A 25,987-nucleotide genomic window follows, 5' to 3' on the forward strand; every position below is an offset into this window, starting at 1 on the left:
GACTAACAGAAACTTGATTCTTGGTGTCAGATATTTTACAAACAAAAAAAAAGGTAGAAAAAACCGATTTTAAAAACAATGTGTGTTATCTTTTGTAGGCAAAAAGAACTTCCTTCCTCCTTCGTATCTCATGATGGGATTTAGCTTCCTCTTTAAGGTACCTCTGTGGTGCCCCCGTCAGCCCTTCATGATTTTCATTAGTTTTTCCCAAATGCCATTAGTAAAAAAAAAATATTTGTACAGGTAGATGAGTCTTGTGTTTGGAGACATCGTGGCGAGAGGAAAGTCAGAATGCAGGATGAAGACGCGGAAGCCCTGGCAGGAGGCTCAAGTGAGCTCATCTCCGAAGAAATGGAACAGCTAGGTAGTTTACAGATTTTAATACAGTAGTTTCTAATGGATTTTGTTTATTTTTTGTTGTTTTTTATTTAATTTTGTTTTTCAATCCTTACTAAGATTTTATCTATTGGGTTAAGTGAAATTTCAGAAACATACCAAATAGGGGTTAGTATTGTATCCTGGCAAGTTGAGCCTCTACCTATTGTGCCAGCATCCCATGTGGGCACTGTTTTAAGTCCCAGTGACTCCACTTCCCATCTGGCTCAGTGCTAATTGGGGAAACAGCAGAGGATGAGTCAGGTCCTTGGGTCCCTGCACCCATGCGGAAGACCCAGAGGAGGCTTTGGGGTCCTGGTTTTGGAGCTGTACAGTTCTGGCTATTGTAGCCATTTCAGAAGTGAACCAGTAGATGGGAAAAGCAGTGTGTCTCCTTTTGCTCTGTAATTCTGACTTTCAAATAAAAGTACATAATAATTTTTTAAGAAATCAAATCAAAATGTTTGCTGTCAGTTTTATGAAATTTTATTTTTGGAAGTGTTAAATATGCTTCTTCAGCGTAGGTGTTGAGCCTAGCAGTTAAGACACCATTAGGATGCCCAAGTCCCACACTGGAGTTCCTGGTTTTGCCTTCTCCATTGTAGTTCCTGCGCTGCTGCTGGGCAACAGTGTTAGCTCAGCTTGCCCGGGCTCCCCACTGGGAGGGCTGCAGTGAGTTCACAGTTCCAGGCTTTGGTGCGTAGCCAGTGTGTGCATTTTAAGGGGTGAGCCCCTGTATCTGTATCTGCCCCTGCTCTTAAATAAATAATTACAGTTTCAAATGTAAATAAAATAAACACCTAAGATATTTTTAAAAGATTTATTTGTGTTTATTGGAAAGGCAGATACACAGAAAGAAGGAAAGACAGAGAAGAAGACCCTCCCCCACCCCAATTGGCCACTATAGCTGGAGCTGAGCCGATCTGAAGCCAGGAGCTAGGAGCCTCCTTTGGGTCCCCCATGTGGGCACAAGCTCCCAAGTTCCCCAGTTGTCCTCAACTGCTTTCCCAAGCCATGAACCGGGAGCTGTATGGGAAGTAGAACAACCAGGATTAGAACCAGCACCCATATGAAATCCCAGCGCATGCAAGGTAAAGACTTTAGCCACTAGACTACTGCACTGGGTCAAGATTATTCTTTTGTTTAAGTGACAGTACTTTGGTAATGACTAGGCATGTTATTTGGTGATCTTTTAGGGAAACAGGGAGTTAGTAGAATATTATTGATGAAGTTTTCATAAAAATTCATGGATTTGTTAGTCCTATGCTAATTTTTCATGATAATTACACAGACGGAGATGACACCAGCAGTGAAGAAGATAAAGAGGAATTACATGAACGTCCTGAAGAAGTGGAGTTCAGCACTCAGTTTGACCAAGATGATGTTGCTGTTCAGAGCGGTGGTAATGAGCTGAATGAAGAAGGCATTGAGGAGAGCTCTGAAGGCGAGGCAGAGGGTGAAGAGGCTGTGAGAGAGCCAGCGCCTGCCGGGGAGGCGCAGGGGGAAGGGGAGATGCCGTACTATCCGGATACTGCCATTGACTTGTCCCACCTTCAGTCCCAAAGGTAACTCAGACCAGGGGGGACGATGGGGCCAGTGCACTCACAGAACAGCAAGACTGACTTCAGAGCTGTTCTTCAGTATTTTACCTTTTGTCTTTTCTGATTGTGATTGAGTCTCATTCTAAAGCAATTCCCATCCAGGTAGCAAAAATACAGTAAATGGAAAAACTAGGTCATAATAAAAGCAAGCATATGGTTAGAAATGCTAATAACATAGCAAAGGTCATTCCATGAAACAAAATAAGATGTTTTCATCTTCAGTCTTATTGACCGCCAAGTGAGAAACCCATTGTTTCAAAGCATACTATTTGGGATAAATTAAAAACTGATCACGGACCAGTGTTCTTTTGCTTAAGATTTATTTATTTTTATTGGAAAGTCAGATATACAGAGAGGAGGAGAGACAGAGAGGAAGATCTTCCGTCGATGATGCACTCCCCAAGTGGCTGCAACAGTTGGAGCTGCGCCAGGCCAGAAGCCAGGAGCCAAGAGCTTCTTCCAGGTCTCCCACACGGGTGCAGGGTCCCCAAACTTTTGGGCCATCTTCAACTGCTCTCCCAGGCCACAAGCAGGGAGCTGGATGGGAAGTAGGGCCACCAGGATTAGAACTGGCGCCTATATGCGATCCCAGCATGTCAAGGCGAGGATTTTAACCACTACGCTATTGTACCAGGCCCTACAGGCCAGTGTTCTGGCCTTCAAGTAAAGCTGTCACCTGCAATATCAGCATCTCATATGGGGACCGATTCAAGTCCTGCTACCTGACTACCGAATCAGCTCCCTGCTGATATGATACATCTGGGGAAGTAGTTAAAGATGGCTTGGGAATCCTTGGCCCTGCCACCTACATGGGCAGAGAAAGCTCCCAGCTTTGAACCTGACTAAGCCCTGGTTTTTTGGACCATTTTTGGGGAATACATCAGTGGATGGAAGATATTTCTATGTCTCTGTCTCTATTTTATATAAATTAAGAAAATTTTAAATAACAGCAAAAAAAAAAGCCACTTTGAAATCAGATCAGAATTCAGTGTTCTGGTGTGTTCTTAGGCAAGTTATTCTCTATTTAAGCTTTACTGTCTTGGTGAAAAAAGAATGGTATTACCACTGTGGAGTTTTGGTAAAGATTTTGTGCATAAAACACCTACCAGGGGCCCGGCGCGGTGGCGCAAGTGGTTAAAGGTCCTCGCCTTGCACGCCCGGGATCCCATATGGGCGCTGGTTCTAATCCCGGCAGCCCCGCTTCCCATCCAGCTCCCTGCCTGTGGCCCGGGAAAGCAGTCGAGGACGGCCCAAAGCTTTGGGACCCTGCACCCGCGTGGGAGACCCTAAAGAGGCTCCTGGCTTTGGATTGGCATAGCATCGGCCGTTGCGCTCACTTGGGGAGTGAATCATCGGACTGAAGATCTTCCTCTCTGTCTCTCCTCTCTGTATATCCGCCTTTCCAATGAGAAAATAATAAAAATAAATCTTTAAAAAAAAAAAACACCTACCAGAAGGCTCACTGCAATAGCCTAGTGGCTAAAATAATTGCCTTGCATGCACCAGCATCCCATATGGTCACCAGTGCGTGTCCGTGCTGCTGCACTTCCCACCTGGCTCCCGGCTTGTGGCCTGAGAAAGCAGTAGGAGATACAGCCCAAAGCTTCTTCCAGAAAAATCTGGCAGGCTCTGATGCAAAGTACCTTTTCAGTCCACACCACTTATTTCCTTATTTATTTTTAAAGATTTATCATTTTTATTGCAAAGTCAGATATACAGAGAGAAGGAGAGTCAGAGAGGGGAAGATCTTCCTTCCCATGGTTCACTCCCTGAGCAGCTGCAACGGCTGGAGCTGAGCCAATCTGAAGCCAGGAGCCAGAAGCTCTTCCAGGTCTCCCAGCGGGTGCGGGGTCCCAAGGCTCTGTGCCTTCACTGACTGCTTTCCCAGTCCACAAGCAGGGAGCTGGATGGGAAGTGGAGCTGCTGGGATTAGAACCGGCACCTATATGGGATCCTGGCATGTTTAAGGAGAGGACTTCAGCTGCTAGGCCACTGCACTGGGCCCCACTTATTTAATTGTACAAAAATGGGGAAAGTATTACAATTTGTCTTTTCCTAACTTGTGAAATTTGAAAATTGGTAGAATTGCCATTGTTTGAAGAGTCTGATACAGGGCAATTTTGGTGTTTTATAAATTAATCTCTTCAAGCCAGTTCTTTCTTGTTTGTTTACCTAGGTCCCTCCAGAAATTGACTCCAAAAGAGGAATCTTCTAATTTGGTAAACTACTTTGAGAGTTTTATGAAGAACATCATATTCTTTACATATAGAATAATTGATTTTACTGCTTGAATATTAATAGTGATGTTATTATTTGTATTTGCTTGTTTTTGTTGTTTTAATTTTAATAGAGTGACAGTAAATTACAGAGCCGGAGACATTTGTCAGCCAAGGAAAGAAGGTAAACATAATTTGTGTTATCTAACTGAAAACCTGCTTTTTTTTTTTTTTTTAAACTGAGTTATCATGTATCACTTTGCTACTGATATTTGCCGAATTTGTAATATTCATCTCTAATACAGATTTCTGTTTTAAAGATGCTAATTGTGATAGTAAACAGCTCAGGTAGTGAGGTAGAACTTGCTGTGTGAACATGTACAAAATGAGATCTGGGTTTTTGATAGACTAGGTCTGGGATGAGTTTTTACACAAGATATTATATAAATACAGGGTGAGTACTCCTTATTGAAAAGGCTTTAAAGGGGTTTCAGATTTCAGGAGTTTTTTGGGGTTTTGAAATCATAGTCTTTACCAGTCAAGCATTCTCATGATCTGAAAATCCCAAATTCTCCTGAATTGCTAAAAAAAATTTGGAGATTGCTTTGGATTTTTGCATTACTTGTTGCTCATTCTTAGCTTGAATTTTGGTTAGGAAAGTCTTACATAAAATCATACTTAATTATTTTGCTTATTTTTTTCAAAACCAGGTCTCAGGAAGCAATTAGGAAGGCAGGATCCCAAGGGGACAGTATCTGAAGGGTCGCCAGGAGCGCACAGGGAAAGCCCTCTAGGAAGCTGCCCTGGTTGCTATGGAAAGCTAATCATAGAAAATCACAGAGAATTATTTGACTCTTTTGGCACTGCGCAAAGTAATGCAGGGAAAAGGGTATCAAACATTAACATGTCTTCAGGAAGCTTTGCACCCTGAATTGGAAAAGCACTCAGTAAAACCTATAGAAATAATGTATAAAAATGATGAATCTATTAGTTAAAGATATTTCAGAAATGTGTTCAAAGCATGAGACATCTTCAAGAATTTCATGGGAATTTATAAAAAAATTGTGCAGGGATTTAAACATTTTCACTCCAAAGTGAACTAACTGAAACAAACAAGAGAGACTATTTTTCTTTCTTTCTTTTTAAAGATTTATTTTTATTTATTACAAAGTCAGATAATAGAGGAGGATCTTCTCTCCGATGATTCACTCCCCAAGTGAACGCAACAGCCCGTGCTGCGCCTATCAGAAGCCAAGAGCCAGGAACCTCCTCCGGGTCTCCCAAGCAGGGTCCCAAAGCTTTGGGCCGTCCTCCACTGCTTTCCCTGTCCACAAGCAGGGAGCTGGATGGGAATTGGAACTGCTGGGATTAGAACTGGCACCCATATGGGATCCTCGCGCGTTCAAGGCGAGGACTTCAGCTGCTAGGCCACGGCGCCAGGCCCAAGAGAGACTATTTTCAATGGAAAAATGGATTCAGAGAGCGAGAGACAAAGATCTTCCATCTGCTGGTTCACTCCCCACATGGCTGCAGTGGCTGGAACTCAGCCATTCCCAAGCCAGGAGCTGGAGTTTCTTCTGGGTCTCCCATGTGAGTGCAGAGTTCCAAGGCTGTGGGCTTTCTGCTGCTTTCCCAGGCTACAAGTATTGAGCTAGCTGGGAAGTGGAGCAGCTAGGACATGAACTGGCGCCCATATGGGATCCCTGAGCTTGCAGGAGGATTATCCAGTTGAGCCATCTTACCAATCCCTGTGAACTTACTTTTTAATTCTATTTTCCATGAACATTTTGAAGAACCCTTGAAAATTCTGAAGATGTGTTAGCAGTTAGGTAAGCAAATCTAAGGAGGAACATTCCAAGAAGAAATTAGTGTTTGGAAGCTGGGTAGATTGGAGAGGTGAATTTACAGCAAAAATGGAATGACAACCTAAGAGTTTTAGATTTTATCCCAAAAGTGATGTGAATAATAGGTTTGAAAGACTTTGAGTATGAGACAGATATAATTACAAAATACTGTGAAAAAGTCCAGATAGAACAGTTGATGGCGAACATGCTGGAAGAAGCACGGGTGAGTAGGAGAGGGGCGGGGACCTGGACCAGAGGCAACAAACAGAAAAATATCACAGTGAGAAGAATTTCCTCTTCCTTCTTAATATCTGTTTGCTTATACAAATAACCAATCCGTGGATATTTCATTGATTGTACAAGATATACCGAAGACCATTTTGGTCCAAAAGCTGTCAGTTCAGTGTCCGTCCACCAGGGTGTTCAGTGGCCGAGTGGACGGTGAGTAGGCTTGGCTGAATGGCATGGGAAAGCTGTGAGTGATGAATGTTTTTCGGCTTTTTGCTCTGATGGCTTCAGCCTCTTTAAGTACTGTAAAAACTGGCCTGGTGATTATCAGGTGAAGCAGAAACCACTTGCGAGAACACTTTTTTTAGGGCAATAACATTTTGAAATTGTAAAACTTAGACATTTGCATTTCATTTATATTTAGGGAAATGAAGAAGAAGAAATTTACAAGTGACTCAGGAGATTCAGAAATGACAGAGGGAAAAGACAAAGAAGGTGCTGCACCCACCGAGGCTCATCTAAATGCAAGCAGAAACACTGCAGCTGCACAGCCAGTGAAACGGGGACAGAAGGTAATCAGGGATGGTTTGGCACAGCGAGTGCCACGTGGGTCACTGATGAAATCGTGTAGCGTTAGGGTTTTCCCAGTTGTCATTTCTATGTGGCTTTTCTCAGAGCTGCAAATGGAGTAGCAAAGACATGAAATATGGGGATATCCACTGTGCCACAGTACTGGCTCCTTAATAAATTTATTATTTAATAAATTTTTATTTTATTGGAAAGGCAGATAAACAGAAAGAAGAGACACAAATATCTTGTGTCCACTGGTTAACTCCCCTAGGGGCCAGACGGCTGGAGCTCAGTCAGTGCGAAGCCAGGAGCCTTTTAGGTCTCCCACACAATTGCAGGGTCACAAGGTTTTGGGCCGTCCTCCACTGCTTTCCCAGGCCACAGGCAGGGAGCTGGAAGGGAAGTGAACCAGCACATGCAACATGATGACTTTAGCCACTAGCCTATCTCATCGGGCCCAAAACATTAAATCTTTTACTGCACTAGGCCTAGCTAATTGATTTTTAAAAGTTTATATTTAAAAAAAAAAAAAGAAAGAAAACTAAAAGTTTACATCAAGCAGAAGATATAGATAGAAAGACTTGTCTGACTTCCCTTGAGGGAGAACTGACCAAATCAAGGTTTGGGAAACATGGAGAGGTCACTGTGACAAGCTCCTTAGGCCTTTGAGGTCATTTACATGGCAGCTCTCAATTCAGGTAGAATGGAACAGGAGACTGACCTCTGCCAGTCATTCAGGTACCAAAAGGGAGAGCTGAGTTTTACTGAGAATTTAGCTTACTCAGTTTTCTTGTTCAGTTATTAATATGTTTTTGGTTAGAGATCTTACATTAAAGATCAAAGAGGAAGTAGATATAGAATGTATTTTTAAACATAATCTGAAAAGGGTTATGATTTTTGTCAGTGTATCTTTTTAAAAATTGTTTCCTTTTATTATTTATGAAGATGTTTCATGATCATTTAAGTTCATAATGGTCAAACTTTCTTATGCTTTTTCCCAGTAAGATTCAAATAAATGCATATGGAAGACTTCAGTATAATAAAAATATAAGTTTTTGATATGAACATGTAAATCCACCTGAGATTTTAATTAACAGGATAAAATTCTGGAATAAGTTCCAAAGAATAGCCAAGGATGTTATAGAGTCATGAGGAGCAGTTTCCCGATTATATAGTAGTACATTATAAATTCATAAATTTTGAATTACGAATTATTAAAACATGGAATTAAATAAGAATATGTAGGGCCTGGCACAGTAACCTAGTGGCTAAATGTCCTCACCTTGAATGCACCAGATTCCCATATGGGCACCGGTTCTAATCCCGGCAGACCTGCTTCCCATCCAGCTCCCTGCTTGTGGCCTGGGGAAGCAGTAGAGTACAGCCCAAGCTTTGGGACCCTGCACCCGTGTGGTAGACCCAGAAGAAACTCCTGGCTCCCAGCCTCAGATTGGCTTAGTTTTAGCCGTTGCGGTCGCTTGGGGAGTGAATCATCGGATGGAAGATCTTCCTCTCTGTCTCTCCTCTCTGTATATCTGACTTTGCAATAAAAATAAACGAATCCTTTTTTTAAAAAAAAAAGTCATTAATCCTTCTGTTAGAAGATAAATTTCTCAACATAAGGAGTGTAGTTTATCCATCTTTGTAGAAAACTTGCAAGCTTTAATTTGGAAGCAGTTTTTGCAGAGGAAAGAGGCTGGAGAAGGTCTTCTGTGTACGGGTTTATTCTGCATGTGAGTATAGCAGGCAGAGCTGAGCTGATTCAAAGCTGGAATCCAGAAGCTTCCTCCTGGTCTCCCACAGGGACATGGGCCCAAGGTCTTGGGCTGTTCTCTGCTTTCCCAGGCCATAGGTAGGTTGGAAGTGGGGCAGAAAGGTAAGGAACTGCCCACAGGATCGAGTGCTCAGCATGCTGTGCCTCTGCACAGTTTTTTCAATAAGCATTTTTAAAAAGTGCCAGTTTTTAAATTCCGGCTTGTTTTACAAATACTTGCTTATTCTATTGAACTCTGGTATTAATTTGAAAGGCAGAGTTACACAGAAGGTAAGATCTTTATCCCCTGGTTAACTCCCCATGTGGCTGCAGCAGCCGAGATTGGGCCAGGCAAAAGCCAGGATCCTCGCTGCTGTGGGTTTTGGAGCCCATTTCGGTTGTCTTCTACTTTCCCAGGTGTATTAGTGGGGAACTGGATTAAGCGCAGGAAGTAGGTCTCAAACTGGCACCTGTATGGGATGCTGGCACTTACAGGCAGAAGCTTAATGTGCTATGTTATAATGTCCCTTTTTACTGAACTTTCTAACTGGACTCTTTGATTTTACAGAGTAAAATGAAAAAGATGAAGGAAAAGTACAAAGACCAAGATGAAGAAGATCGTGAACTTATCATGAAATTGCTGGGGGTAAGTGACAACAAAAAGAATCTTGCTTTTCAGTGGGCATCCAGCTCCTATCTAGCATAATAAGTATTCAGGACATTGTTTAAAAATAAACCAAAATAGTGTAATAACAACTGGTTTTTGTTCTGCAAATCAAAGTCTGCAGGCTCAAACAAAGAAGAAAAAGGGAAGAAGGGGAAAAAAGGAAAAACAAAGGATGAACCTGTGAAGAAACAGCCTCAGAAACCCAGAGGTGGACAGAGGGTTTCTGACAGCATTCAGAAAGCGAAGCCGCCCATCGATGTTGCCGCTCACGAGGTGCAGGACCTAGCTGTGGATGATCTGCAGGATGACAAGGTACAGCAACACTGCTGTCTTCATCCTGGTGACCAACCATCCCAGGGTTCCCAGCATGGGCCTGGTGCCGAATGCTATTCAGGAGGCAAAAAATGTCCTTTTTTAAATACAAACTGCAGGATCAAATTGTAGTACCTAAGCATAAACCTGCAAAAATACTAAATTATGGAGAAGCATATAAAAAGAGTGGTTTTACAGTTAAAGTGCTGGTTTTGTCTGGGTACAAAACCAGTGAGAAATAAACATTTTCCTAAACATAGTCACCCAGTTGTTTTACCAATAGAATACAAAGAAAAATTAGATATTACTATAAACATTTTGAGATTTAAGATGCCAACTAAAGATTTACAAAATTATAAAGCATCTTAAAGTTATAATCATATGTTCAATGTAGTGCAGTAATGTTTAGGATTACATTCTGTTTTTCTTAATGAATTGCGTTATTTAGTAATGCTAACACCAATTTTGTCTCAAACATGTATGGCATTCCCAGTCTAAATCCTCGACACATACTCATTAGTGGGATTAAATTTGTATGTTCTTTCATAGGTAGGTGCTGAAGCCTCAGTGCTAATGTAATTGTGGAATCCCTGGTTTTGGAACCTGAAATACTGTGTAAGAACAGTATTAAGAGGTGAAGTCGTGAGGAAGTGATTAGTGCTAACAGGTAGAGCCTGTCCGCAGGTGGGGCTGCAGAACATGACCCAGACCCCTTGGCCCCCTTCCTCCTTGGGAGGAAATGGCAACACGACTCCACCTTCTTATCCAGTGCTATGGAATTTCATTTTAATTTCTAACTTCTTTCCACATAGGAAGACCAAGATCTGGATCAACAGGGAAATGAGGTATGATATTTGTGTTGGGGTTCCTATTACCAGTCCTCTCATTGTAACATAGTTTCCAGTCTGATTTAAACTTTTACAGTAAGCTGTGGAGCTCTGGAGGCAAGCTTCCTGGGTTTGAATCCCAATTCTGCTACCTGTGCAAATGTGCAAATATTTCTGGAATTTCAGTTTCTTCAGCTGAACAGCATAGCATTTGTCATCCCCATTGAGATACCAGGGGAGATGCTTTGAAAATGAGGTTAACAGAAGAAAAGCATTTAGCAAATGCCATATGGCAAACAATTACCATTATTCATGAAGCATTTTATTGTTTATTCATGTTAAACAATAGGGGCAGTTTTATGCACAAATGACAAGAAGCCTGGAATTTCTTAAGCCCAGAGTTTCTCAACCTTGATACTGTTAGCACTTTGTAATAGAAGGTTATCCATTTTACAAATGTTATCTGCTCTCTGAATGCCAGTGGGACCTTGTATTCTGCCCATCTGCACACACTGGTGGGTAAAAAAAAACCTTCCCAGGAAACTGTTAGTCTACTGAAGTGTCAGACCAGTTTCCATACAGTAGACTTAAATGTGTCGTCAAAACATGATTTTAGTTTATTGTATTGTGCAACTTCACACACAGACTTTCCTTAACTGCATCCATAGGTGGTGGTAGGAAACCACTGTTCTTTTTACTTGCTATTCAAGCAAAGCTAATTAGTAAAGGATATATTTAGACATTGGTTTTCAACTGCTTAGAACTATACAGAGTTTGCTTTAAGACTAGTACAAATTATTTTTTCTATTTTCCCTTTTTAGGAAAATCTGTTTGATTCTTTGACCGGCCAGCCACATCCTGAAGATATACTGCTGTTTGCCATTCCAATCTGTGCTCCTTACACCACCATGACAAACTATAAGTAAGTCACCATTAGCTTACTTATTAGCACAGTTCACACAGTGACTTTTACGAATTGTTTTGTTTATCTACTAACACATGTCATTCCCTTTTTAAAGATACAAAGTGAAGCTTACTCCTGGAGTTCAGAAGAAGGGAAAAGGTATTTTAACTTTATTTTCCTGAGTTAATTTCTAAACACTTCTGTGAACAGAAATAGACTACTTTATTTTCTATATACAGCTGCAAAAACAGCCCTGAATAATTTCATGCATTCCAAAGAAGCAACAGCAAGAGAAAAAGATTTATTCCGCAGTGTAAAGGTAAAATTTCCTTTAAGGGAACTGGTCTAACTTGGCTTTTTTTTAGTAGAAAATGCTAAAATGTTATCTCTAAGCACAAGATCATTTGAGCTAGTTAGTGCCTTTGTTCTGATGGCAGAGGATAAGTATCTGTTAAATATGGCTGACCATACTGGGTGTGAAGATACTCAGCTGTTTTGTGTTTCGTTTTGTTTTTAAAGGACACTGATTTATCAAGAAACATCCCTGGTAAAGTGAAGGTGTCTGCACCCAATCTTCTGAATGTAAAAAAGAAATAAGTGAAATAAACTAAGTATTTGAGAAGACCCAGTTTTACAACTTGTTCAAAGTTTAAAGATGAAAATACCATGTAATAGGATGTCCACACTTAAAAATGAACTGAACATTATCTTACGTTTGTCAAAAGGACTTTTTTCCAATTTTATATAGATGAAGCACTGTCTGACAGTATTTCCTCACATGTTTATGTTATGCTAAGTATATTTATGTAGTTACTACATATTTTCTGAAAATGAGGTTAATACTAAGTATTCATTTCATGTTGTAAAACTGAACAGAGGAGTGACTTCATTATTTGATCTGTTGCCTTTTCAGTAGTCTAATGTCTGAAATAGATACTTGTATTACTCATGGGCTAATTACACATTCAGGATTATCTCCTGAGAACTCTAAAGGACTTGGAATCAATTTTCTTTTCCAGTCACCTGTACTTGTCAAGAATTACATTTAATCAGATGTAAAATACTAATAACTTTCATGACTCAGCTTATGAAATACCTAGAAGAAATTGGTGTAAGTCTCATATACATCCTCACTTTATTTCTCCCTAGTAACTTCAATTTTTTACTACTTTCCATCTCTATTAATTGCTACTAACGTTATAAGTATATACTATATCAGAAGTGCACTTGAGGATTGCCAGTGACCACACCTAACAAAGGAGATAAAGTGTTGTTATTTCCATCCATCTTAAGCTACAAAACTTACCTTCCAATTGACTGGAAAACACCTGCCTATGGTCAGTATGACCACTTGCCCCAGCCCCTATACCAAAGCATTAAGGCCAAAGTACTAAAACAGCTATTACTCCCACCAGTGTCTTGTACTAGTTAGCTTATTTTCCAACATTAAAATGGGGGGGGGGGGAATTAAGCGAGCTAATTTTGCTATACATACATTATTTTTGCTATTAATCATTTCGATAGGATAATATCTACAGAAAGATTGTTTCATAGTCGGAGATGTTACTGCCAAGAAGAAAATGGTATACTCATTTTCTGGAGGTACAAATCACAAGGACTTCCTGCTGTAACATAGGAAAGTTGTTGGTGTTAAATACATTTCATTTATTTTCAACTTCAGACACAAAAATAGGTTCTCTCGTACATTCACATGCACATTTAAAACAAAAAGCTGCAAACTACAACAATGCATATAATTATACAGCGTCACTCTGTGACATTACAGGATTGCTGTCCATGCAAGGTGACGATGGGCATAATCCATGAGGCCTTAGGATCCAGAAGTGTTGTTACTACCAAACCTCTGATACACACTGTGAAGTAAGTGTTTTGGAAGGCAGTTCCATGAGCTGGCTAACATTTCTTTGAAACAAATGACTGCTTCTAAGCTTAACCTGAAAGTAGACAAGAGGAAAGAAAGACACTTTGAAAGAACCTTCAATTGAAGGTTCTTACAAACAGTAAAGTAACACCTCTTTTTTTTTGATTCATTCTTGCCCAAGCCACAAACTAAGACTTTTAAAATTGTTAGGTTAGTAAAAAAAAAATTACTTACCGTACAAGAGATTTTGGCTGAACTGAGAATATAAGTATTTCATTGCTGTGCGCCTAAAAATAGGTTTGAAGAACACGTTACAAACCAAGTGCTTAATCTGTCTCACCAGTGCTATAATGTGTACCATACTTACAGCTCGGTGATGAACAAGCAGATTGTTGGCACACCCCCCAAAAACAATTACTTCTCCTTCATCGCTGGGACAAGCTGTGTGCCATAACCTGCATTGAAAACAGAAACCAGGGTTTGCACTCGCCCAAACACCTATTTGATCATTCACCTTACAGAGTAGAGCTAATGAAATCACAACCGTTTTAAGTAACAATAGCTAGAAAACATCACCGTCTACTCCACCCATTTATTTTACCTCTGAATTAAACGTTCTCTCTAGCTCTTGGTTAGCAGTTCTCTCTAGCTCTTGGTTAGCAATAAAAACTTTACAGAGACTCAAGGTATGTATTTCCTCTTCCTTCCTCTTCAAAATGAGGGTCAGTGGCAATTACCTGGGACAATTAAGAGAAGCTCAAGGCCCCAAGGAGATGATAGTCCTTACATGGAAAGATAGACGTGTGTGTGCACGCCAAGTAAACTCTGTTGTCATAACACTATGAGTTACAGGCTGCTGGGGGTAGGGGAGCATTTTTGAGTGTTCTAAATCCTTCCCAAACACAATACTTCATGGTTTAAAAATTTTCCCCTTTCTAGGTTTTTAGTGTTGACAATAATAAACTAAGATGAATGGAGCTCATCCAGGTTAAGAGCCAGATTGTGGTGTTCATTTGCTTCATGTATTTTTAAGACTCAGTGTTTGGAAGGACACATCAACTTGATGAGTTGGCCTTCAGTGTACTTAGTTGAATTAAAACTAAGTGATCTTTAAAAAAAACATTATGTATTACTGGCATGGTTAGATTTTATAAAGAATGTAGATAAATAATTCTTAATAATCTCATATATATGGACCTTATTTGAAAATTACATTCAAATACTTCATACCTTGGTTTTTCAGAATATGGATGCTTAAACTGTATCCATTCATTTTTACTAATGCAGTAAGTCCAGGCGTCACCTGATTAAAGTGAATGAAGAATTATAAAGTCAATCATTCTGTATACATAAGTGTCATCTGAAACGCACAGGCAAAAATGGTAGTAAATAAAATCATGAGTAGATAGAAAATAAAATTTCTGGGACTGGCACAGTGGCAGAATAAGCCAATCTTCCACCCTCTGGTTCTGGTGTCATCCAGTATGGGTGCCACTTTGTGTCCTGGCTGTTCTACTTCCACTCGAGTTCTCTGCTTATGACCTGGAAAATGCAGCAGAGGATGGGCCAAGTCCTTGAGACCCTGCACCCGTGCAAGAGACCTGGAAAGAGCTCCTGGCTCCCAGCTTTGGATCAGCTCAATTCTAGCCAGTGGGACCATTAGAGGGGTGAATCAATGAATGGAAGGTTTTACCCTCTCCATCTCCATAAAATCTGTCTCAAGTAATAAATCTTTAAAGAAAAAAAGCCTATTTTCTGCCCTCCCTCTACAGCTGACCAGGTAAGCCCCTGCATGTTTAAACCCTTCAGCAGGACTCTGACCTGGTCCAGCAAAATTACCTTCCAACCAACCCTACTGCCCTCTCATGCATATGAAATAGGCTGGTTTTCAGCTCTTCATGGATCTACTGAAAGGACTTACTCAGTGGCTGTTTATCAGTGGTAAATCCACCAAAGAGAAAAAGATGATCTGAAGAAACTGGTGTTAGCGAATGCCACGATCGGCCAACTGGGCATATGCCTTGTGGAATTCTGAAAAATAACAGCCAAGTCACAATAAGTACATTTAAAAGCAGTTATTGCTTGTAACATAAACACTCAAGTTTTCTTGAAAACTGTATCATGAAAACAAACTTTATAAAGGCTCCTCACTGATACCAACTACATGCTTTATTTGAAGGCAGTCATCTTCGGGCATTTTCCTTTCAGCAAGCAATGAGCACATGCTGCGTGCCAGGCACATATTTGCAGACACTAGAAATATGAAAAAGTCCCTTCCTTAAGAACCTAGTGTTGATGACTATTTAAAATTCAAGAAGATTTAAGCCAGTATTAACTATAATAAGGAATACAGGGAGAAATTTGCAGTTTTTAAAGTTTCTTTATAAATGTGATACCTACAATTCATTCCATTCCCATGTATCAAGATTAAGATAATGAAGATCATTCATTCTAGCATCCTAGAAAAGGAAAATGTAAGTAGTTAACATCTTGATAAGCTCAGGAGCAAGTCCACGTGGCTGTTTATATACTCACTCGGTATCTGCCACCAAACACAAAGCCTTTGTTCCCAACTGTAGCACAGGCGTGGGCTGCACGAGGGGAAGGCGCTTTACCCTGTAAGATCATAAACGCCACTTTAGAACTAGACTTTTAAAGGTGGGAAACACTAGTCTTCTTATACTGTGGTATGTAAAAATATGGAAATTTTTCTTTTTTTTTTATTAAAGCCCAGGTACAGACCTTTGGCAACAGCAATTTAGCTGATTAATAAAACTGGAAATGTTTAAAAATGTTTTTGAATGTGTCATTCATGTGCTGGCTAATGGCGTGGCTCCCGTTTTTAATCTTAGGAATGCTAGCATTGATCTAGTACCAGGTTGTTGCATTAGAAGCAACAGCTGCTATCATTTACTTGACAGTAGATCCCAAGTTTCTGTATTCTTTAAACTTTTCTGAGCTCTAAATTTCTTAAGTGAGCAGGATCATCTGTCTCCAGAAAATAACGGTCCATTTTAAACCATCTCCTCAATCCACTTCACTTTAAGTCTACTTGCTTTAATAAACATTACTTGCCCACAACTCACCGTAGTGATAGGCTGACTCCAGGTGAATGTTTCAGTGTCTAAAATGTGAACATGATCATTCCATCCTCTTGGATGACTTGCATTCTACAGAAAATGGAAGTTTCTAAGTTAGTTTGCAAACCCATCTGCTATGAAAAGGGAAAAAAAAATTTAAAAAAACTAATGAACATAAAATGTGTTTCAGCATTCTGTGGAAACTACATGCAAACATAAAACTTCACTTACCCAAAAAGATGTTTCATCAAATTCAAAAGTTCCCAACACTTTATCTTCAGGCAAATATCCATACCCTCCAAAAAATATTAACCTGTTTAAAAAATATATATAGTGTCCAAAGAGTTCAAATGGCACATGGATATATGAAAATGCTTATTTAATTAATGCCAAATGCTTCTATATATCGTGTACTACATAAAATTCTTGCATGTATTCATTCACTTAATCTTCACAAATGCTGAATGAAAGATGTTCTACATTTAGATTAAAGCTAAGAACGCCTGCAATGGTCACCCATTTTCAGCATCAGCCCTTGAACCTGCACTGCTGCTAACTCACTTGTTTTTGTAAACCCAGACGCCAAGCTTGTCCTTTGATGATGGAGGAATTCCTTCGCAATCAATCCGTTCCCACTGTAACACTCTGTCTGTACACCTCGAATCCAACATGTAGAACTGTCAGAAGCAATGATTTCAGTTAATTTGCGATGTCAAAAAAATTCAGCTTTAAAGTATTTAACTCTCTGTGACTTAACACTAAGCATATTATCTATATCAATGCTACTGGTTGGCTCCCAGCAAGCTGCAGCCTGGATTCTCTCCAAGTGGCCCCAACGGCTTGAGCTGAGCTGATCTGAAGCCAGGAGACAGGAGTTTCCCCAGGGCCTCCTATGCATGCGCAGGGTCCCAAGGCTTTGGGCCATCCTCAATTGCTCTCCCAGGCCACAACAGGGAGCTGAATGAGAAGCAGGACTGCCAGGATTAGAACCGGTGCTCATATGAGACCCTGGTGCATGCAAGGCAAAGACTAGCTGTTAGGCTACCGCATGCGGCCCAGCAGGCTCATTTTTAGATTCAGTTTAGCAAAGACATCTTCAGTGTGTACTTAATTCTAGGAGCTAAAAATAAATACTTAAAAAGCTTAAACATCAGTCCGTCCTTCAAATGGTTTATATCCACATCAAATACATTGAAATGGCTCATTTTAAGTCTTATCTACTAGGTATATTACTAGCTATTACTAATATAATACTAGATATATTACTAGATATATTATTAGCTATTCTGTGATCATCCCCCTAAAACCATAGCTTTTTCCTCCCCAGGATTCCTCAAGCTTTTTTTCCCCCTTTTGAGTCTGAAAAATAAATGGCTAAACTATGGCCTATACCAGAGAATCCTTTCTTCAAATAATATGCAAAATCTCAACGTAAAAAAGCAATATAGGGCCCGGTGCGGTGGCCTAGCCGTTAAAAGTCCTCGCCTTGATTGCACTGGGATCCCATATAGACGCTGGTTCTAATATCAGCAGCCTTGCTTCCCATCCAGCTCCCTGCTTGTGGCCTGGGAAAGCAATCGAGGACAGCCCAAAACCTTGGGACCCTGCACCCGTGTGGGAGACCTGGAGGAAGTTCCTGGCTCCTGGCTTTGGATCGGCACAGCACGGGCCGCTGCGGTCACTTGGGGAGTAAACCATCGGATGGAAGATCTTCCTCTCTGTATATCTGACTTTGTAATAAAAGTAAATAAATCTTAAAAAAAAAAAAAAAGAAGAAGAAGAAAAGCAATATAGAAAATCCCAAGTGGAACCATGCTTGCTGTAACTGAAGAGGCAGGTCCAGAGTTCCCCTGACCCCAAGCCCCTCTTGCAGGAATCTCAGTTCAGCTCAGAACAACATTAGAACTTTAAGCAGCAGAATTTTAAACATTCTTGCCCTTATGTTGTACCTGTGTTCTATCTACAAAACAACTTCGCATTTCTATAAAATATTTGCTTTTATCTCTGCCTACTGGCTACCCCTTCCAATTTCACTGTACATTGCAAGCAACAGCTCCGGCGAAACATTTTTCTTGTCTATTCTCCCATCTTCCTAGACACAACGTCAAGAATGCCACTTCAGATTCAATACCTTTTACTGAGTAAGTGCTGTGTGCCAGGCTCTGCAACTTTATCAGATGCTACTGCAGTCATTACATGTTATATGTGTCCATTCAACAGTGTAAGTTCCTGGATGCAGGGATGGACCGTATCATTCCTCTGTCTCCAATGAGGTGAGGTACTTGGCATATACAGTGTTTACCTAGTTGCCAAATAAATTACCTGCCAGGAGTCTACCAATTTTACACACCTTTGCTGACTGATCCAGCTCTCTCTTCCTGGCCTAAAAAAAAGTAGTGATGCTATTTTCCTATTTGGAAAAATGGCCAAAACCTGAACAGCAGCGTCTTAGGAGACTATATTCTAGGAATTTCACTATATAAAATTTGTGATCCTTGTTCTTTATGGCTCTGAGTGTTCTGCTCATTTTTACCCTTCTATGACTACGACTTGTCTTCCCTTCCTAAAGCTCTCTTTAAACTGGTGTTCTCCTAACACTCGGGGGTCCTAAGAGAACAAGCACCTGAAAAGGACACAGAAAAACCTCGGAAGTCACTGCACATGGGCTACCAACAAAGCTGATGTTACAGAAAACCTAGGCAAAAACAGACTGGCAGGTAGACACACAAATTGCACATTCATGCCATAATCAACTGAATGTTTACTAAATGGACTAACAAAGCACACTTTAGAAAGTGGGTTGTCCGCCAAGGAGACCATGGGGAATTGGAGTGTTTTTGGAGGCCGAGAACTCTGAGGTCACCCACCTCCATTTGGATCTCCCACATGGGATGGAAGAAGCCCATACCCTGCCTTGCAGGATCCAAGGTCATCGGAACAACAATCAGGAGCACTGAGCGGTCCGCAGAAACAAAACAGTAAACTTCCTTCGGGACTAGGGGGAGGAGCTTTCTCTGGTTCTTGCCTGGTTCCAACTTTGGGTCCCCACCCTCTCTTGTAATGACCATCAGGATCGCACCAAAAACTCCCCAAAACAAACTAACAAATAAACAAACAAAAAAAAACCCTAGAATAGATAGAGAACAACAAGGAAAGCTTAGAAACAGGAAATGGGCAGTGAGGATGCACTTATAACTCACTGGGTGGGACACAAAGATTAGTTACTCCTCACTAGGGTTTTGAAGATTTCTCTGCACACCCCTCCTAAAACTGTTCACCTAAACTGTTGACATTTGTCAAAGTTATAGAGTTAGACTACCTGAAAAACAGCCAGGTACTGCAAAATCATGCTTCAACGCTATGAACTGCTAAATACTAAAATTAAAATAGACATGAGACAGCTGGAAAAAAAAAAAGTGGGTTGTCCACTAGTATGCGCAAAATCTGACATTGGGGAGGTTCTGATGGAGGAGCCTGGGCAACTCCTCTGGCAGGACACAGACCCTGCAGGTAAGCACAAGAAGCATGATAGGAAACAGCCCAGAAGAGGCCATGAAAAGTTTCCCACTGGCATACATTTGGCATGGGTCGGGGGCAGACCAGGCTGAATCAGTTCACATCATCCACTGGCAAATCTGAGCACCAGAACAGAGTGTGGGTCGAGCAAGGTTCGGTCGCAGCAAAAAGTGCACAATACGGAATGCCAAGGTGAGGTTACCATACCGGATGTGATCACAGCACCCAACCAGCACACATGAGAACCAGGAAGGGACAGGGCAGAGCCGGCAGGGGAATAAGGTGTGGTTCCCTTGCTGGACAACAACTCCCACTGGACAGCATGAGCTGGGATGGGGGCAGACCAGACTAAGCAGGGCTACCACACCTGTGCACCTCATATGGACTAGATCAGGGAAAAGCCAGGCTGGGCTGATTATTCCTACTGGTGCAAACAAAATTAGAGTGGGTGAGGGTTGTTTGGGCTTAGCCACAGCATCAGCTGGCAGAAGCTGGCACTGGGGACTAATTCTGTCAGGTTAAACCACAGAACCACCTCAGAGTGTATAATCCGGGAGTAAGAGACCCATGAGGGAAATAGTGGGCTCATCCCTCACGGGAGGGCATGAAAAACTAGGACAGGGACCGGGGTGGCTAGACAGAGAGGCACTCAACAATATCCGTGAGGGCTTGATTGTTGAGCTGGTTAGATGGAACTAAACTTTAATACCCACTGACATGTACAAGAGCCAAATGGGATGTGGGACAGGCTGGACTAGTCTGCTACACATATTGGCAAACCAGGGTAGGGGGCGTGCCTGGTGGGGGTTATTGTGGGTCGCTCTGACTAGGCTGCAGCTCCCACTGGTTTATGAGAGGGCTGAGTATATGCTGGGCAGAACCAGGCTGGATATAACACCCATTGGTTCCAGTGGAAGTCGGGCTGAAAACAGAACCAACCCAGCAATTGCAACCACCAGCTGATCAGGGCAATGGACTGTGCCAGGCCCTGTGCTTGCTAGCACATACAACAATCTGGTCTGGGAACACCTCAGACAAAGTTTCTTTGGGGATCTCCCCAATCGAAATGGCAGACTCAGAACCCTAACCAAGAAAGACAGAGGACAGAACAAGTCAATCAACCACTTCAGCTATATGTTGTCAGCGAAAGATTGGGCAAATGGAGACGCTAGGATGGACTATGTCAATCAATGGATTCTTCAACAACCTCATCGTGTTTGGAGTGGCGAGATTGGCAGTGATTCATAACTGGTGAACTATCAAAACCACCTGAGTAAGTATCTCAGAGCATGCCCCACATCCGTGACTTGGGGTGGGTGGGAAACTGGGTGTGGCTTCTCCCTCAATATCTCCCTTTGCCTCAGATACATGAAGGAAACAATATGGAAAAAATAGTCTTACCCACTTTCTTTAGGCCTTGAACCTTTTTACCCAAATTAACTATGTAAAGATTGTCAAAAATATAATACAAAAAAAAAAAAAAGTGGGTTGTTAAATAGAGTACAAGTAAAATGGTACTCCTTCCTGTGGTCCTCGGAGACACTGACCTTATTTGTGTTGCCTCTTGAATGGTGTCCTCCAAACAAGTAGAGCACCCGGTCCACACACACCGCACAGCTGCCCGACATCGAAGGAGGCACGTCACCCTCAGTGTTGGTTTTTTTCCTGAGGGAGGAATTAAATATAAATCAGTTTCCTAAAATGGGAGAAATGAAAAAAAAAAAAAGGAGCTGACAGCTGAGCTCTCATATGCACCCACCCACATCTGAGGCAGTACTTGCTCCCTGTGAATCAGGTACTCCTAAGTACTTTCCATCAGCTCTTAAACTCCAAATTAATACTAATCCAAACATTTATGACACCCAAGATTGGTTATAACAGTACAGTCAACAGGCCATGTGTTTTGCTGTCCAATCGGTATCACTTAATCTTTGCTTAACTTGAAATTTGGCGGGGCTTACTCTTTTACAAAGATTTATTTTTATTTGAAAGCTTAGTCCAGACCTGGCCATTGTGGGGAGTGACCTGTCAAACGGAAGACACTTACCTTCTTGATGCCTTTCAAATTATCCTGTTATATAAAGAAAATGTTGTTTTGGTCTTATAAAAATGTAGAAATAAGCACAAAAATGAGGATTAGCTAGTTGAACCAATGTGCTGGCCTTCAAAGATTTTTGTTTCAATGAGCTCTAAAACTACTGCTTTAGTCCTTCCCATCCAGTTCCCCAAGGCTTAGGGCCTGGGAAAGAAGTGGGGGATGCCCAGGTCCTTCGGATCCCGCATCCACACAGGAGACCTGGAAGAAGCTCCTGGCTCCTGGTTCCTGGCTTTGGACTGACTCAGTTCTGGCCATTGCAATTATTTGGGGAATGAACCAGCAGATGGAAGATCTGTTGCCTTCTCTCCATAAATCTAACTTTCCAACGAAAAAAATCATTAAAAAAATGTTTTTCAGATAAAAATCCAAACAAACTACAATCCTCTTAAGACAGGTGTGGAATTTTCCTTATCCTTCTCTCAGTTTACAAAAGTATCTAGTCATTATTAAACTAAGAAGAGCTGCGGAGCTAAGTTTAGCACCTACAACAAATTGCAAAATATTAATTTCAGAATTTCATGAAAATGTGCCTTACAAAAAAGGCAGCATGAATTTCAATTTTCATACCAAAAATACAAGGTTTTATTTCCACTTTCCAAGAATTATTTGAAGTACTCTCACACTCAATTGTATTCTTAAAATATTTTTATTCACTACAATGAATACAATCTGGTTTTGACTTTTTAATCCCCCTCATAATATCCATAGTTACCATCTTCCAGTTTCCATGTTGTAGATCCATAATTCTTCTCTAGGCAGATAGAAGTCATATAATCCTCTGACTTGATTACTCTACGTAAAAAATATAAAAATATATAAAAACAATATGTAACACCCTTTTAGATTTATTTTACTTTTATTGAAAAGTCTGATATACTGAGAGGAGGAGAGAAAGAAAGAAAGATCTTCTGTCTGTTGATTCACTCCCCAGTGGCTGCTATGGCCGGAGCTGAACTGACCTGAGACCAGGAGCCAGGAGCCTCTTCCGGGTCTCCCACGCGGATCTAGGGTCCCAAGGCTTTGGGTCTTTTGGAAGGTGGGGCTTCTGGGATTAGAACCCACATCCATATGGGATCCTGGCACATGCAAGGTGAGGACTTTAGCCGCTAGGCTACTGTGCTGGGCCCCGCACCTCTTTAAAATACCAATTCTTCCCTGACATACTAATTAGGAAAGGCTAATTATATCTTAGACTACATTAAGTGCATAATTCCACCCAACCCCTTCCACACACTCAAGGCAAAAGGTTACTGCAGACAGCAAGTTGTACTTTGAAAATTTTGATAAGGGCCCAGCACAATGGTTCAGTGGCTAAATCCTCATCATGTGGGTGCTAGTTTATGTCCTGGCTGCTGCACTTCCCATCCAGCTTCCTCCTTGTGGCCTGGGAAAGCAGGAGAGGATGACCCAAATCCTTGGGACCCTGCACCCACATCAGAGACCCAGAAGAGGCTCCTGGCTTCAGTTTAATCCCATCTGGCCACTGCGGCCACTTGGGGAGTAAACCAACAAACAGAAGATCTTTCTGTCTCTCCTTCTCTTTGTAAATCAACCTTTTCAATAAAAACAAATCTTGAAAAAGAATTTGTTTTGAAGGAACACAAGACGTTAAAAACTCTCAGGCAATCTGAGGCAGCTCTGTGCACCTGCTGTGCCTTCTGGAGAACCTGTGTCCTGACTAGTTGCCTGAGGAAACCGCCTGACCCACAGTCCCAGCTTTCCAGACAACGCTTTTAGCCCCGTTTTCTAACAGGCCCAGGGATGGACCTGCAGACAGGCTGTGAAATCTTAAATTCCCTAGTCGCAGCCATTTCTCTGGCATATGCTGGGACTGAGTGCTAACAGGATTACTTGCTTAATCCTCAGCAGCCCATCTGTGAGGCAGCCCGTGGCACAGGCAGGAAGGTTTTCCGAGGTGAAGTCCCTAGCTGTGCCTGTGTTTCCACTTGAGCACTGCTCCAGGGGCTCGCTGGGGGTGACTCCGCGTGCAAGGAAGCCTGGCAGCCGCGCCGGCAGTGAGGGGCTCTACCTGCACGCCATCTCCAGGGCTTCCTGTGCCTCCGCAGGGTCCCGCCATCATCGCGCCTCCCTGCATCCAAGCCCTCACAAACTCCTCATCAGAAAGCCTCCACCGTGACACTCCTGGCCGCCAAAGCTAAGTTGCATGCTCCCAGCACAGTGTTGCTGATTTTTGACAAACACAACTCCTAGTCAAGCAGCTTCAGACTGACGGACCAACAGGCTTGCTGTTCTCCAAAGGCAGTACTAGAGCCCCCTTCCTGGCCGCGGTCCCACACCCCTACCCTCTGGATTGGAGGCCGGGGAAGACAACTGCAATCATTAACTACAAATGGCAAAAATTCCTGGGGGGCGGGGGGGTCCATTAGGTCAAACAACATCAGCTGCGCTCAGCCAGGCACAGGTGTAGTGAGCTAGATTGCATGCAATTGGGGAGGTCAGTTTTTAAGACCCTAAGGGGAAGAAAATCCTTCTGCAATGACATGAGACGATTCTAGAACGTGGAGCGGGACGGGCAGACTCTACACGCGGTGGCCCGGGGGTGGAGAGGGGGAACTTGGGGAGGCGCTGCCGGCTGGCGGGGAGGAGACAGTCCTTCCCCTTTGGGGCGTCGGAGGGCGGCCCCCTGCGGTCGCGTTTTTGTTGCTGGGGACTCTCTAGGTTACTAAGGGGGAACTTTTCTGTTCACTTTCGTAACGGCGGTTCCTTCTGAGAAAAACTCGAACCCCTTCTCAGTGAAACCACAAGGCAAACGGCCCCTGCACAGGTGTAGCTGGGGCGGTTACACGGGCGGGAAGGAGGAGTCCACCGACCCCCGGGGGGCTCCCTGCACGCCGGCCACCGCCACACGCAGGCACCGGTGACTGGCCCCGGGCCGGACGGGAGCGAACCGCCGCAGCAAGTGCCGCTGGAGCGTCTACGGGCGCTCTCGCAGCCCTCCACCCTCCCCAGGGCCACACGGTCCGCGACCTGCACCGCCGCAACACCCACAGCCCGCAGCGGCCAGCGGCCCTGCACGCCCGAGGTGGCCGTGCCCACGGCCCCGCAGCCCGGGCAGACGGCCCCACCACGCCCTGCCCCGGACCGCCCCGGGCCCCGACGGCCACCCACTGACCTTGTAGCCGCCCCAGACGAACATGTAGCGCCCGTCGCTAACGGCGACGTGGCCGCTGCGCTCCGCGGGACAGGCGAGCTCCATGGACTCGTAGCCCTCGTAGGCTGGCCCCGGCAGGTCGTCGGCCCGCGGATCCTCGTTGCCATCAGCCATTTTGAGGCTGTAGCTGTGTTCGCCGAGAATGCTCGCAGCCGAGAAGGGCAAAGAGACAAAGAAAACGGGGGAGAAAAACGGCGCAGCGGGGCGATGCAGGGAGAAAGCGGCCGCGCCGAAAGGGTCGGCCGTGCCGGGCCTGCCGCCTCAGCTCGCGCCTCTCCTCCTCAGTGGCCGCAGGGGCGTCTCTGTCGCCAGAACCGCGCCAGGGGCCAGCAGGGTCACGGACGGGGGGCGGCGGCGACCCAGTCAGCCGGAGCAGGGCGCAGAGGTCGCCCGCGGGGCCGCCTCCCACTCGCCGCCCGCGCGCCCCGCCTCCCGCTGCCCGGGGCCCTTGTTTACGCCGCGGCCGGAAGTAGAGCCCGTTCTGCTGACGCAGCACGGAGGCCCCCCGGAAGCGCGGTCGGTGTCCTCCCGGCGTCGGCTCCTGAGGCCGGACCTGGAGCGCGGGCCGACCGGGCGACGGGACGAGCTGCACACGCTCCCTGTGCCTCTTCGCATGGCGGGAGCGACCAGGATTGCTGACAGTTAGCCAGATTCTGGCAAAAAAAAATCCCGCTCCAGAATTTTTCAGTGTTTGCTTAGAGGAACTTTCTCGTAGGGACAGAGGCGCTGAAATTACTAGTTAATCTCTGACCTCATCATCTTCGAGCCATTATCCTGTTGTCCTGCGGCCCGAGGGCGGGCGCCCTGCCTCTTCCCAGTGACCTCAGCCCTGGCATGGCTGCTTTCCCAGGAGTCCCCTCCCAGCAGGCCCCGCACTTTGCAGAATGGTTTAAAACCGTTTCAGAAAGAAGCCCGCGTTGCCGCAGGCGAATGCTGTATGAA

At 43.3% G+C, this 25,987-nt stretch overlaps 2 protein-coding genes across 3 annotated transcripts in view; one reads left to right on the forward strand and one right to left on the reverse strand.

Annotated features, from left to right (window-relative positions):
- Window positions 1-12,289, forward strand: part of NEMF (nuclear export mediator factor) — a 52,214-nt gene extending 39,925 nt beyond the window's left edge. For both annotated transcript variants that reach the window (XM_040969937.1, XM_040969938.1), the window contains 13 exons: window positions 99-157; window positions 244-364; window positions 1,667-1,940; window positions 4,153-4,195; window positions 4,327-4,376; window positions 6,689-6,836; window positions 9,156-9,233; window positions 9,369-9,566; window positions 10,379-10,411; window positions 11,215-11,315; window positions 11,413-11,456; window positions 11,537-11,616; window positions 11,817-12,289. In XM_040969937.1, coding sequence (XP_040825871.1) covers window positions 99-157; window positions 244-364; window positions 1,667-1,940; window positions 4,153-4,195; window positions 4,327-4,376; window positions 6,689-6,836; window positions 9,156-9,233; window positions 9,369-9,566; window positions 10,379-10,411; window positions 11,215-11,315; window positions 11,413-11,456; window positions 11,537-11,616; window positions 11,817-11,894 — 1,307 coding nt within the window. In that variant the 3' untranslated portion in view covers window positions 11,895-12,289. The remainder of the gene's footprint in view (window positions 1-98; window positions 158-243; window positions 365-1,666; window positions 1,941-4,152; window positions 4,196-4,326; window positions 4,377-6,688; window positions 6,837-9,155; window positions 9,234-9,368; window positions 9,567-10,378; window positions 10,412-11,214; window positions 11,316-11,412; window positions 11,457-11,536; window positions 11,617-11,816) is intronic.
- A 652-nt stretch (window positions 12,290-12,941) lies between these two features.
- On the reverse strand, window positions 12,942-25,449 carry KLHDC2 (kelch domain containing 2). The gene is made up of 13 exons (XM_040969939.1): window positions 25,007-25,449; window positions 22,586-22,665; window positions 21,323-21,440; window positions 16,821-16,936; window positions 16,491-16,572; window positions 16,266-16,349; window positions 15,715-15,795; window positions 15,580-15,638; window positions 15,101-15,210; window positions 14,410-14,482; window positions 13,547-13,634; window positions 13,414-13,466; window positions 12,942-13,252 (listed from the first exon to the last, which is right to left on the reverse strand). Exons 1-13 carry the CDS (start codon window positions 25,157-25,159, stop codon window positions 13,129-13,131), a joined length of 1,221 nt encoding a protein of 406 aa, XP_040825873.1. The 5' UTR covers window positions 25,160-25,449; the 3' UTR covers window positions 12,942-13,128.
- Window positions 25,450-25,987: the final 538 nt, after the last annotated feature.

Source organism: Ochotona curzoniae, unplaced genomic scaffold (genome assembly GCF_017591425.1).
Source record: "Ochotona curzoniae isolate NIBS_2020 unplaced genomic scaffold, NIBS_Ocur_1.0 scaffold_4701, whole genome shotgun sequence".
Classification (NCBI taxonomy): Eukaryota; Metazoa; Chordata; class Mammalia; order Lagomorpha; family Ochotonidae; genus Ochotona; species Ochotona curzoniae.